The sequence below is a fragment of the Aphanomyces invadans genome (genome assembly GCF_000520115.1).
Source record: "Aphanomyces invadans strain NJM9701 unplaced genomic scaffold supercont1.19, whole genome shotgun sequence".
NCBI lineage: Eukaryota > Oomycota > Saprolegniomycetes > Saprolegniales > Verrucalvaceae > Aphanomyces > Aphanomyces invadans.
The window spans coordinates 586782-600192 of record NW_008580164.1 but is presented as its reverse complement, the minus strand read 5'-3'; the positions used below and the strand labels follow the sequence as shown (position 1 = coordinate 600192).

The 13411-nt window shown below is 55.8% G+C and overlaps 6 protein-coding genes across 7 annotated transcripts in view; 5 read left to right on the top strand and 1 right to left on the bottom strand.

Moving 5' to 3' along the window:
• H310_09015 overlaps positions 1–599 on the top strand; it is a 5604-nt gene extending 5005 nt beyond the window's left edge. Inside the window, exon 17 of the mRNA XM_008874966.1 lies at positions 374–599. Within this exon, the coding sequence (XP_008873188.1) occupies positions 374–502 (129 nt within the window). The 3' untranslated portion in view covers positions 503–599. The remainder of the gene's footprint in view (positions 1–373) is intronic.
• Positions 600–726: 127 nt separating this feature from the next.
• On the top strand, positions 727–3725 carry H310_09014 (hypothetical protein). Its single transcript, XM_008874965.1, has one exon. The coding sequence runs from the start codon at positions 754–756 to the stop codon at positions 3652–3654; it is 2901 nt and encodes a 966-aa protein (XP_008873187.1). The 5' UTR covers positions 727–753; the 3' UTR covers positions 3655–3725.
• Positions 3726–3934: 209 nt separating this feature from the next.
• On the top strand, positions 3935–8983 carry H310_09012 (hypothetical protein). Its single transcript, XM_008874963.1, has 4 exons — positions 3935–5668; positions 5728–5911; positions 5971–6208; positions 6262–8983. The coding sequence occupies exons 1-4, from the start codon at positions 3970–3972 to the stop codon at positions 7297–7299; spliced, it is 3159 nt and encodes a 1052-aa protein (XP_008873185.1). The 5' UTR covers positions 3935–3969; the 3' UTR covers positions 7300–8983.
• On the bottom strand, positions 7324–8832 carry H310_09013 (AGC protein kinase; the record flags this gene model as incomplete). Its single annotated transcript, XM_008874964.1, has 1 exon — positions 7324–8832. One exon carries the CDS (start codon positions 8830–8832, stop codon positions 7324–7326), a length of 1509 nt encoding a protein of 502 aa, XP_008873186.1.
• A 341-nt stretch (positions 8984–9324) lies between the features above and the next one.
• On the top strand, positions 9325–11707 carry H310_09011. Of its 2 annotated transcripts, XM_008874962.1 has the most exons (5): positions 9325–10817; positions 10900–10968; positions 11032–11122; positions 11177–11255; positions 11299–11707. In XM_008874962.1, exons 1-5 carry the CDS (start codon positions 9345–9347, stop codon positions 11504–11506), a joined length of 1920 nt encoding a protein of 639 aa, XP_008873184.1. In that variant the 5' UTR covers positions 9325–9344; the 3' UTR covers positions 11507–11707. The 2 variants fall into 2 exon arrangements, with proteins under 2 accessions (XP_008873184.1, XP_008873183.1); XM_008874961.1 differs by having other exon boundaries at positions 11032–11255.
• A 215-nt stretch (positions 11708–11922) lies between these two features.
• On the top strand, positions 11923–13401 carry H310_09010 (hypothetical protein; the record flags this gene model as incomplete). The annotated part of the gene is made up of 1 exon (XM_008874960.1): positions 11923–13401. One exon carries the CDS (start codon positions 11923–11925, stop codon positions 13399–13401), a length of 1479 nt encoding a protein of 492 aa, XP_008873182.1.
• Positions 13402–13411: the final 10 nt, after the last annotated feature.

Genomic DNA, 13411 nt, shown 5'->3' with positions numbered 1-13411 from the left:
AAGAAAAAGGACAAGAAAAAGGATAAGAAAGGAAAACAAGCGTTTGTCGAGGAAGAAGTGAACGAGGAAGACGAAGAAGACCCGTACGTCCAAGCTGCTGCCGCTACCGCATCCAAGAAGAAGGACAAAAAGAAGGACAAGAAGGGAAAACAAGCGGCCGTAGTCGAAGAAGTCGAGGAGGAAGAGGACGTCGAAGAAGACCCTTACGTCCAAGCGGCTGCCGCAGCTTCGTCTAAGAAGAAGGACAAGAAGAGCAAGAAAGGCAAACAAGAGGTTGTTGTGGAAAGCGAGGAAGAACACTCGGACTCAGCTTTCTTTGCGTGGTATGTGCGCGACATGGCGGCTAAAATCGTGTGCATGACACGACGAGTAGGTGTCCAAACGCGGTGAGCTCATGGGGGTCGTGACGCGAGAAGAGCTCCACGCGCTAGCCACTGGCGCGATATCTATCGGCGACAACAGCTCCAAGCATCGCTACCGCGCCAAGACAGCGCGGCGGTGAAGGTGTCATTCTCGCTCCCACGACCTTTCGAACCATGGTCGAGGAACAAACTAGCGCTTGATTGGCTAAAATGATTCAAACTTGCAAAATATGTCGATTTGTGGTGATGGTCCTTCGTATTTTTATTCATTTACGGCGTGATCAATCGAATTTTCCCTGTAATTAAATATGACCCAGCACAACCAACATTCCGCTCATTTATATTATCCAATCGTTTGCGCCGCCGACATCGCCATTCATCCAGTTTTGACATGGCGAGGAAACGCAACAACCGCCGTGGAGACGACTCGGACGACGAGGCTGTCCCGGCCGCCGCCGCCCCTGTTGAGGAAACGACGAAAGGAGGCAAGAAGGGTAAGGGTGGAAAGAAGCAGCAACCTGTTGCTGTTGTTCAAGACGAACAGGACAATGACGAAGATGATCCGTACGTTGCAGCAACTGCCGCCGCTGCGTCCAAGAAGAAGGACAAGAAGAAGGACAAGAAAAGCAAGCAAGCGTTTGTGGAAGTCGACGAAGATGTAGAATCCGTGCCTGCCGTTGTGGATGACGACGAGGAAGAGGACCCGTACCTTCAAGCGGCTGCCGCCGCCGCGTCCAAGAAAAAGGACAAGAAGAAGGACAAGAAGAAGCAAGCTGCCGTAGTCGTCGTCGACGAACAAGGCGAAGAATGCGATGAAGAGGAAGATCCGTACCTTCAAGCTGCTGCCGCCGCCGCGTCCAAGAAAAAGGACAAGAAAAAGGATAAGAAGGGAAAACAAGCATTTGTCGAGGAAGAAGTGGACGAGGAAGACGAAGAAGACCCGTACGTCCAAGCGGCTGCCGCTACCGCATCCAAGAAGAAGGACAAAAAGAAAGACAAGAAGGGAAAACAAGCGGCCGTAGTCGAAGAAGTCGAGGAGGAAGTGGACGTCGAAGAAGACCCTTACGTCCAAGCGGCTGCCGCAGCTTCGTCTAAGAAGAAGGACAAGAAGAAGAGCAAGAAAGGCAAACAAGAGGTTGTTGTGGAAAGCGAGGAAGAAGAGGAAGCAGACATCGTTGTCGAGGACGTCGACGAAGTCGCTGCCGACGAAATGCAGGACATGGAAAGCGAGGTTGCGAACATTGAAGAGTCGAAGAAGAAAGCTCCCAAATCCGAAGCCGACAAGAAAAAGGACAAGAAGGCGAAGAAGAAGGCAGCGTTTGCGGCGGCTTTCTTAGAGTCCATTGAAAAGGACGAGGAGGCGGCAGCGGCGGCCGAAGACATTACCAAGGTAAAGAAGGAAAAGAAGGACCGAAGCAAGGACGGCAAGAAGCTCAGCAACAAAGAGCGTCGCAAGCTCAAGGAAGAAGCAGAAGCCGTAGAGCGCGACGCCGAATACCATCGCGCCGCCAACCCCATGGACGGCAAACAATTTTCCGTGTCTCAGCAAGCCTTCACGGAGGACGCCAACTGGGAAAACGCGACGGACATCCACATTGACAACTTCACCATCAACGCCCACAACAAGTTGCTGTATGACAATGCGTCGCTGCACATCAACCACGGCGGCAAGTACGGTCTGGTCGGGCCGAACGGACAGGGGAAGACGACAATTCTCAAGATGATTGCGCTCGGCGAACTACGCATCCCGCCGAAAATTGACTGCCTGTACGTGGAGCAGGAAGTGGTGGCGGACGACACGCGAGCTGTGGACGCAGTCTTGAAGGCTGATGCCGAGCGATGGGCATTGCTCCAAGAAGAAGCGTCTTTGCTGCAACAACTTGAAGAGAACCCGAACGACCAACTCGATGAGCGCCTGAACGAAGTTTACGAGCAACTCGCTAGCATGAACGCGTCTGCTGCCGAAGCCCGCGCGCGCCGCATCTTGTTTGGGTTGGGGTTCGACTCGGATATGCAAGAAAAGGTGACAAAGGACTTTTCCGGTGGGTGGCGCATGCGCATCTCTCTTGCCAAGGCGTTGTACGTGGAGCCGACGTTGCTCATGCTGGATGAGCCGACGAACCACTTGGACTTGAACGCAGTCATTTGGCTCGACGATTACCTGCAAAAGTGGAAAAAGACGCTGTTGATTGTGTCGCACGACGCCGACTTTTTAAACTCTGTCTGCGGAGAAATCCTGCACTTGGAAAACAAAAAGCTGGTATCATACAAGGGCAACTACGACCAGTTCAAAGAGATGGAGGTCCAGAAGCGCAAGCAAGCGGAAAAGGCATGGGAGAAGCAGCAAAAGCAGCTTCGCGCCCTCAAGGCCAAGGGTGCGTCGTCAAACAAGGCGACCGACATAATCAAAAAGCAACGGGAGCCCGGTGCTCGCGCCGAGAAGAAGAAGGCCAAGTCGTCGGTCGAATCGGCGCAAGACTCTGGCAAGACCATGGAGCTGCTGGAGCGCCCGCGGGAGTACACGGTCAAGTTTAGCTTCAAAGAAATCACGCAATTGTCCCCACCGATTCTCGAAGTCCGAGAGGTCAACTTCAAATACGGCAACGGGCCATATTTGTTCAAGGAGGTGGACTTTGGGCTGGACACGAGCTCCCGAGTGTGCATCGTTGGGCCGAACGGGGTCGGGAAGAGTACGCTGCTTAAGATCATCACGGGCGACTTGACAATCGAAGAAGGTGAGGTTCGCCGCAACGGAAGGCTGCGCATGGGTGTGTACAACCAGCATTTCGTCGACAAGCTCCCGATGGGTGAAACTCCTGTCGAGTACTTGCGTCGGCTGTTCCAGGACATTACGTACCAAGACGCGCGCAACTTGCTGGGGAAGGTCGGGCTGGAAGGCCACGCCCACGAGATCAAGAACCGACTGTTGTCGGGAGGGCAAAAGGCGCGTGTTGTGTTGGCCGAGTTGATCCTCATGAATCCCCACATGCTCGTGTTGGATGAACCGACCAACAACTTGGACATTGAGAGTATCGATGCGTTGTGCGACGCGTTGAACGCATTTGACGGTGGCGTCGTCGTTGTGACGCACGACGCGCGGCTGATTTCCGCCATCAACTGCGTCCTGTGGGTGGTTGGCGACCAGGACTGCATTGCGTACAACGGGACGTTCGAAGACTACAAGAACTCGATTCTGGAGGACATTATGAAGAAGGCCGAGGACGAAGCGACCCGCATCCAAGACAACGCAGCCAAGAAGGCAGAAAAGAGAGCTGAGAAACACAAAAAGTAGGTCATCATATGCAGAGGCGAATATCTAGTTGAGATCGATTCCATGGCCGACAAGTGCCACGTTGCCCTGGCCGGTCGTCTTGCCACCAGCTCTCGCCGTGGACGTGCGATGTCCACCCCACCCAACGTGCAACCTCGGCATTCCCATGGCATATTGCATGGCCATTGCGAACGGGGCCATGAACAGTCGAATCTCGTCGCTGCACCATGCGCCGTGTGCGAGATGCTGGCGCACGTCGCGAAGTCGAACCGGATCCGGATACCTGTCTGTATTTGGATCTTTCGGACACGAGAAAAAGGTCAACGCGCGGTGACGATGGTGTGGTGGGCGCTCTTGCCGTGCCTTCTCGCGTTGTCCGTGCAGGCTTCCGCGTCAACACCGCGACTGGATAACGTACGATGGGACATATCTGCTGAGGGCTCCGTGTGCCCGTATGATCCAGTCGACGTGGCCGTGACGTGGACTGCATGGTCGGATCACGACACCTCACCGGCGCATGTAGTCCTTGTCAGTGTCGGAGACGGCATCGAGTTCGTCGTGGCAGACTCCCAAGTTCAGCTTAAACCCACCCAAGTAGTCCATGATGCAGTGTCTGTCTTTCAAGATGACTCGAATGTGCTGACGTGCGAATTGGACGTGGCCTCGTGCACTCCAAAGGTAGTGACGCTGGTGTTACCAAATCGTCCAGGCGGCGTCTTGATGGCCGGAGACGTCCTCAAAGTTGAGTTTGACGGTGCAACAAACACGCCCCGCGTCGCGTCCAAGGCCGATTTGGACGCTATCTTGGAGTTCCCCATCCACGTTGGAGACGACATGGAAGGAACGTGGGTGACGATGAGCATATTGCACATTCGCATTGCGTCGATCTCAACCAACGTTTCGATCGCCAACATCACTCAAACCCCCACGGTGAGGACTCGTCCACAAGTACTGCGCCAGAGGACGTTCGAAAGCCCAAGCACCGCCTTCCGCATCGCCGTCCCGGGGCTGTATGCTTGGCGACTTGTCTTGGCGAACGGACTCACTCGAGTCGACATGGATTCTCCTCGCGTCATGGTTTCCACCAACTGCGCACCTGCAAAGGTCGTTTCGATCGTTGTGTCAGAGGACATGGCAGACCCTCAACCCGCGCCGTCGTTTCAAGTTCGCGGCATGGTGGCGCTAGATGGCGTGCATGCATTGCACGTCCCAAACTCGTCTGTTCCCCGGACGTGGTCTTGGAGTTTGGTCTTTTGGGTGTACTTGAGCCAAGACGCTACCGGAACCCACCGCACGTTGTTCTACAAAGGCCCAGGGCACAACCAGCACCGGACACCGTCGGCGTGGCTCCAGCCCGACGACCGCCGCGTCATCCTCCGCGTGAGCGCTGAAGACAACATGGATGTCGGCATGACGAGCAAGACAGCGCTCCCGCTACACGAGTGGGTGCTTGTTGGCTTTGCGTTTCGGAATCATTCGGCCGACCGTAGCCAAACTGGTGGCAACAAAACCTTCGCGTATGTCTACACGGTCAACGGCAACGTCGATACCGAAATGAACGTGCACAATTCGGTCGTGCTGGACAACGACGGCGGGTTATACCTCGGGGGCAACCCATGGATGGATGGCATGCGCGGCTTCATGCAAAATATTCGTCTGTACACCACGGCGCTGACTGTGCACCAGATCCAAACAATGTTTCAGCAAGAGCATGGCAATCTGCTGTCGCTCAAGACAACAGCCGGTCAGCTGACCGCCCTCCTTCGGCATCAAGCGAATACAGTCGCGACGGCGCCCCCGTCCAATGTTGCCACGTCACTCGTAAATTCCATGGAAGCGCACGACGAAGCCGCCGTCCTGGGCCATCCATCATCGCTTTACCGCATGGGAGAAGCGTATCTGTACGGCACGGACGACTTGTACAAACCGAATGCAACCCTCGCAGCGTGGTATTTCAAACAAGCGCTCCATGGAGGCGAGGCGGCTGCGGCAAAGCCTCTCGCGCTCATTTACGCTACAGATCCATCGACGCTCGGTTCGTGGGATATGTTGATGCCAAACGAGAAGTTGACTGACGTACCTTCGGCACGGCAGGTGAAGCTATTGCACTGTTCCATTATGCCGCGAGTATGGGCGATGCCTCGTCCAACATGATTTTGGCCCGCCGGTACGAAAAAGGTGACGGCGTCGAGGCGGATGGCGAGACGGCCGCCCATTACTACTACATTGCGGCTGTCGACGCCTCCAGGGCGTACCACACCCGTGGGAACCAACCCCTGTAAGCCCCCAAACTCGTCGGCGTGCTCTGGAGCACCGATTGTTTTGTTGTTGTTGTAGCCACGAGATGAACTCATTGTTTCATGCAGACCAAGTCAATGTAGCTGAGGGCCAAGAGGGTGAAAACGACAAGTGGATTCAATTTCAGAAGATGCGCGCCGACCACGACCAGGACGTTGACGCGATGGTGGCCATGGGCGACTTGTACTATTGGGGAGCGCGAGGGTGTGCTCGGGACCACCCGCTCGCGTTTGAGTACTTTGAGCGCGCGGCGACCCTTGGCAGCCCTATTGGCATGGTACGCATTCTTCTTCTAGTCCTTTCTGGGTGCAATCTAACATGGTGCCGTAGTCTGCGGCGGCAGGCATGCTCTTGAAGGGAGAAGGTGTCGCCCAAGACAACGAAACGGCCATTCGTTGGTATGAGCAAGCCGCGATGTCAAACAACGTCCGAGCCCTCAATGGCCTCGGGTATATCCACTTTTACGGGACGGCCAACTGCACGCAAAACCAATCGAAAGGTCTCGAGTTTTTCGAGCACGCTGCTGCCCAGCGCACGGACGGCGACAGTTTGTTCAACGCCGGCTACTGCCACTTTGTCGGTCTTGGTACACCCGCGAATACCACGCGTGCGTTAGCGTACTTTCGCGACGCCGCGCACTCGTTCGGCCATTTCGACTCGATTTTCGAGCTCGGCAAGGTGGCACTAAACGTCGACGGAACATTTGAACGGCATGTCAGCGAAGCGATCACGTATCTACGGGCGGTGAGCGCGGCGGGGGACTGGGGCAAAGTCGCTCGACAAGGTTTCGATGCGTATCTCTCGGGTCAGCACCATCAGGCGATTTGGCTGTACCACGAAGCCAGGGAGTACGGCTACCCCGTGGCCGCGGGGAACCTCGCCTATTTGTACGACGCGATGGGACTGCCCAATTCTGCCACGTATTTGGCCGAAGCGACGGAAGTCGAGGCGTCGTTGCGGCTCGGCGACTGCTATTACTATGGCAAGTGCGGCGTCGGCCAGAATGTCCACATGGCGCTGATTTGGTACAGTCGGGCGAGCGCCGACGGGCTCAGCGTGGGCGCTTACAATGTTGGCTACATGAACGAGTACGGCATTGGCGGCATTCCCGTCAACGGCGACAGGGCAACGCGGTATTACAAGCGAGCACTGGAGCTATCTCCGTCGTGGGAAACTTGGTTTGTGATGACAGTATCCATCTATCGCGTGCAGCTTCGATCGCGGTACGGCCTCACCGCGTCGGCAACGACCTCGTCCAGCTTTGTGCCTGCCTCAACACCGCCAGCGATCGACTGGAACAACGTCGGCTTGGGCGTCGTAGTGCTGGGTCTCGTCGGCATGATATCGGTGCAATTCCTGCGTCGGTAGCCTGAGTTATAAATGACGATTAAGTTAGATCTGCAACGACACAAATTGCGGCTCCAAGGGAATGGAGGGGTCCAGTCGGGCAGTGGGATCGCGGTTCTGGAGTGTGGGGGTCGTGATGGGTTTGATGGTTGGTCGGACGTAGTCAAAGCCAGCAAACTCTTTGGCTAGATGCAGCGATGCCTCGAGCGACTTCTCGTCGTCGAGCGAGTGGGGCTGCTCTGTGAATTGCGGATCAAAGTTGTTGACCCAGTCATCGCCGGCGGGTTTGGGCAGGATCGGTGGCACAAGCTCCTTCTTTCGAACCTTATCCCAGTCCGTTCCGCGGAACCAGGCGTGATCGCGGACGTCGGCGATGCCGTTAATATGACCGAGGCGTCGGGACGGATCCTTCTCCAGTAGACTCGTGAGCAGGTCTTGAAACTCGGGCGAGATGGACGATGTGAATTTCGGGCTTTGAAACAAGATGCGCTGATGCGTGTGCTTTTGCTTGGACTGGGGCAGGTAAAACGGCGGGTAGCCGGACCGCAGCTCATACAGGAGGCACCCGAGCTGCCACATGTCAACCTGGAGGCCGTGGCCTTGGAGCGTCCGGTTCACCATTTCAGGGGGAAGGTAGGCGTCGGTACCGCACATGGTCTTGGTTCGACCGTGCTTCGACTCGAGCCGCTTGGACAAGCCCATGTCGGCGAGCTTGATGTGGCCGTCGACGTCGAGCAAAACGTTCTCTGGTTTGATGTCGCGGTGCAAAATGTGCATCGTGTGCAGATGCGTCAGCGCGACGACAATCTCGGACGCGTAAAACTTCACGACCGCTTCGGGGAACGACCCGCCGTGGTTTTGCATGTGCAGGAACAGGTCACCACCCGGCATGAACTTGGAGATTAAATACAGCGATCGGCCACTCGACAGGGCGTAGTCGAGCCCGAGCACAAACGGATGGTCGCCGATCCACTCCATCACCATGCGCTCGGTGTGAATTACCTTGTGCTTGACCTGGCCGGCTTTCATTTCCTTGATAGCATACAGGTCGTTGCGCTTGTCCTTGGCAAGGATTACGCGCCCGTAGTGGCCTTTTCCAATCAGCTTGAGGGTTTCAAAGTCGCTCGGACGTGGCACGTCCCGTTGGACGTTGTTTGCATGCGCAATCAGCTTGGCGCGATCTTTCTCGCTGTCAGCGGCAAACGTGACGCTACCGCGACCGTGCTCTGGCGTGATCACAAACACGTTCCCCAAGTTGTCGTCGTCGACGATCTTAATGTTGCAATGACGAAGGTTGATGTACTTGTAATGGCGATCGTCCAGGGTGGCGGGATTCGTCGGACTCGACAGTCCCGGTTGATGATCCTTGGAAGCACGGTAATACACGAGAAACGTGGCCTTGATCATGACGCAGTACTTGCTCGAACTCCACACGGGAAATAGATTGCGTTTCTTGCGAAACAGGTTCATGAACGTGGACGGGAGCGAGTTGATGAATGCTTTGGCCTCGTCGCTCACGTCAGCGTCGGTTTTGCGGAATACATTCAGCACCATGACGAAGAAGCGGGGAGGTGCAGCCGGCCGCCAATGACTCGTTAACAGCGATACTAGAGACGATCGGGAAATGAACCGTCGGGACGAATCGCGGCGACCGCTAGTGGTCGGCCGCAACGGGTTGGCTGCGATGGAGTTGCTTCCAAGCAGCGAGCCAAATATAGATTGGGACGTTGGCGATGCTGATTGGGCCGCGGAGTTTTTCTCGATTGTTCATTGGCCAGGGCATATCCAGCTCAACCGTCGTCTACGGATACACCCGGAAAGAACGCCAACCGACAGTTGGAACACAGAATACGACCCACAGACACCACCTTCACTTCGTCGCGAGCTATGTGCGGACCTTCTCGAGTTCTCGAACAGCAAAGTGCTCGTAGCGGCATCGTATAGGGCCCTTATCCCGTGTCTGACACCTATTTTCTGTATTTGAGCGGAAAATGACGTCTCAGAGGAATGAGGCATCCGGATAACCGTAACCGGTTCATTGTCCGGTTCGCCGTCGTGCGACGTGGATGATGCCACCGCGGCATATCCTGAAGCGACCGTCCACAGCCGACAAGACTTCTCGGCCGTCACAGTCAACAACAAACTCTGATCATGCGCGAAACGAGATGAATACTGCATCATGGCGTGAAACGGCCTCAAAGAGTGGCTCGAAAGCATCGACATCTCGGCAATTATGTCCAAGTGTCGACCAACCACCAGAAGGGAAACCTCCATCATCACTGCCACCACCTCCGCCTACACGCCGTTGGGAGACTAGTGCAGCAGCCTCCACTTCCTTTGCACCACAGCTGGCAGCTCCAACGTCAGCAGGATCTTCAACTCAGCAACATTCAGCCGCACCAGTTCCCACATCTCCCCATCGACAAGCCTCCATGGCCACGAAAAGTCGTCGTATAAATCGGCCAACGAATAAGGTCAAGGCGACGGCAAGTTTCAGCTTAGCAGATTTCGTTTCATCGGCCAAGCAACCTGCATCATCGTCGAAGCAATCACATTCTCAAAGCACAGGGCGACGGAATCCCGGCCAACATCACCACCAGCCATCACGTGGCAAAGGCCAACCGTCCAACGCACCGCCGACGGTCAATCTAGCACCCGCAGATGGTGTTGCATGTCTGCATTCTCCTTCCTTGACACCTCGTGCCGAGGCGACAGGGATCCCTCCCGCCGTCCTTCAACGCCCAAAGAAAAAGAAATTGTCAACTCTTAAGAAACGAGTGCTAAAGGATCAAGCAGCGAAGTGGGCAGCGTTCCACAGCCATACCACTACTTCTGACCAGACGCTGCCAGCAGACGCCGCGACCGCCATCAGCCCCTCCTTCGTCCGAACGATTCAAGTGATTCATTTGGTGGATCCAGACGAAGTCCAAGACGACGACGAGTACGCCGACACGCTGGTGGACGTAACGAGTCAATTCGCCAAGTTTGGCGCGATCACGTCGCTGGCACTCGACCGAGCGACTGGGACAATTGAGATCGAATACGACGATGCGGCCAGTGCGACCAATGCCGCGATGTCCTTGGACAATGCTGTGTTTGGTGGGCAGCATGTGAGCTGTCTTGTCGTTGCTGCAGTCGACGAAGTCGGGAGTGCACAACCGCGCAATGTGGTCATCCGTGGGTTTTGCAATGCCGACGAGATGGAAGATCCCGACGAGTTCGACGAAATCCTGGACGAAGTGCGAACCACATTCGGGACGACACCACACCCACCGAGCCGCGTTGAGATCGACCGGTCGACAGGGCACATCACGCTGGAGTATGCCACGCCGAAGCAAGCGAAAGAAGTCGCCAGTGCCTATCACAATAAGACATACGGTGGCACTTCTATCACTGCTGTCTGGTCGGCGCATGGTTCAGCGCATACAGATGTGGGCCTAGCTCAAGCTCTATCTCCGAACAAGGGCGAGGCTATCAACGAATTGCCGCCACCACGGAGGTTGCCCAATACCCAAGCGATTCGAGAGTATGTGGACCAGGTAAGGAGGAGCCTTTCAAGGGTTTGGAATGGGCATGTATCAAGCTTCAGCGAGAGATCGTCTCACGGGCGTAATTCCTTAGCGCGTGGACGTTGGTGGTGAAGTGGAATCGATGGTGGTGGCGTTTCTAGGCCGATTGATGAGTTTACAGGTACGTGGCGAGCACGGGGAGATGTGGATAGGATGTGCTAAAGTGTGGAGTGTGTCGTTGCAGGAGCGAGCGCGCCTGACCAACCCCCTGAAAGCCAAGAAGACGCGGAGGCTCGTGTTTGGGCTGCGCGAAGTCAAACGAGGGTTGAAAAATGGTAAAGTCGTGTGCTTGCTCGTGGCATACAACATCGACGAATGTGCCGCCGAAGGCGGCCTGGACGATATCGTCATGGAGCTCATCAACTTGGCGCGGGTCCATGGGATTCCAGTCATCTTTTCCCTGTCCAAGTACGTTTTGTTGCATTGTAACTGGTTCTTATGGATGGGCCAGACGAAAGCTGGGCAAAGCGCTGCTAAAGACAATTCGAGTGAGCTGTGTCGGCGTGTACAATGTGGACGGAGCAAATGAACTGTGGGCCGAGCTCAAAAAGAAAGTGGCAACGCTCCAGTCCCATCCTGCGCACCCTCTAGAGAACGCCACCGAAGCAGCGGGAGCGCACAAGTCGCTGGACATGCCTGTGCAAGATGCACGCTCATGAGCCGCCGCGACTCCACGCCTGTGCCGCTCAAAATCCCTCGGGTTTGTCCCAACCGTTGATGACTGGGATAAACATCGACGGCCACATCGATTCGTTCCGTTTTGTCGAAAAAATGGCCAAATTTCCCACACTGTCGGAAATAGTGTTAAATCTAGCTTGCCAAACGTATGTTGGCGAATTCACTCACTCTGTGAGCTGCCATTGTCCATCCAACGCTGATGAACACAGCACCATGAATGCCGATGTGTTGTGCGTTCGACTCAAATTGCACAGAGGTGGGGGTGGCGTTATTGACGGCTGTGGAGCCAACATCCACCCGAGTATACACTAGTTTATGGAATTTCACTCAACAGTGGGTTTGTCCCACTTCGAGTCCAAAAAGTCCACGAATTATCACGCTTCTGATTGGCTGAAGGATGCAATCGCGGTATCGACTGTCCATTTTCCCACTCTCCACCAACGTCGCGATGAAGATTGCAGTGATCGGCGGCGGCATCTCGGGGCTCTCGGCGGCGTACTTGCTCAGCCGACACCCGGACAACGATGTGACAATCATTGAGTCTGAGAAGGCCTTGGGCATGGGAGTGCACACGCTGAAGGTCGGCGACCACCACGTCGACTGCCCGCCCCGATCGTTCTGTGCTGCGCACTACGTGAACCTGGCCGCAATGTACGAAGAAGCGGGCGTGGAAGTTGTGCCGTACCCAGGGGATATGTCGTTCTCGAACTTTGGTGAGGCTGCATTCTACTGCCACGCGATGGGCTGGCGCATCGGTGGTCTCCGTCTTCCGTCGCCTTGGCACCTTGCCGCCATCTTGCGCAAGTTTTCATTCCGCGCAATCTATGACCACGTCCAGTTCTTCTTGTCGTCCATGGACGGCATTCCGCCCACGACAACGCTCGGCGAATACGTGACCACCCACCAGTTCACCCCCGAGTACCTGTACGGCATCCTGTTGCCCATGATGACGATGATCTTGACGTGCTCGAACGAAGCATGCTTGAACTACCCCGTAGGTCTTCTCAAAACGTACTTGTCCAAGTCGAACGCAGTCAACCAAGTCGTGACCAAGCACGGCTCGACGGTCGCAGCGTCGCAGCTCGCACGCCATTGCAAAAAGGTCCTCGTGGACACCCGCGTCACTGGCGTGTGGCAAGCAACAGCGGACCGCAAAGCGCGCATCGCATACGTGACTGGGATCGAAGGCCCAGAAAACGTCGAGGAATTCGATCACATCGTGGTGTCGTCGCAAGCGTGCAGTGCCTTGTCCTTTGTCAAGGATGCAGACAAAGAAATGCTCGAGCTGCTGGCCGCCGTGCCCCATGAGACTGCCCAGGTCGTGATCCATCGCGACCCAGTCCTCATGCCTCGCGATCGCCGCGACTGGTCGTTCTACAACTTCATCACGGCCAAGCCCGGACAGAAACTCAAACCTGGCATCGTCGAGAACATGGTGACACTGTGGGTTGCCAAGTTCCATTCCAAGGAGGAAGATGCCGAGTCGCTGTTTCAAACATGGAACCCGCTCGTGGACCCCCGTGATGATCTGGTCCTTCACCGAGCGGAGTTCCTTCGCCCACTCTTCACCAAGACATCCCATGAGCTCGTGAAGAAGATTCGCGCTCGCCAAGGACGTGGCAACCTGTGGTTCTCGAGCACGTACTGCGTGTACGCCGTCCCGCTGCAGGAGAGTGGCACGGAAGCCGCTGTCGAAGTGGCCAGCATGATGGGGTTTCCAGTCGACTGGGCGTCCAAGCAAGAAAAGGACGGACAACAGGTCGCGCCGTCGGCGTCGTCGTGGAGGACCTCGTCGTGGATGATCGGCGTGCCGTTGGTCCTGTCGGCGGCGCTCATCGTCCTGCCGCGTATGAACACGCTCGCAAAGACGCTGTAGAAATGTAATT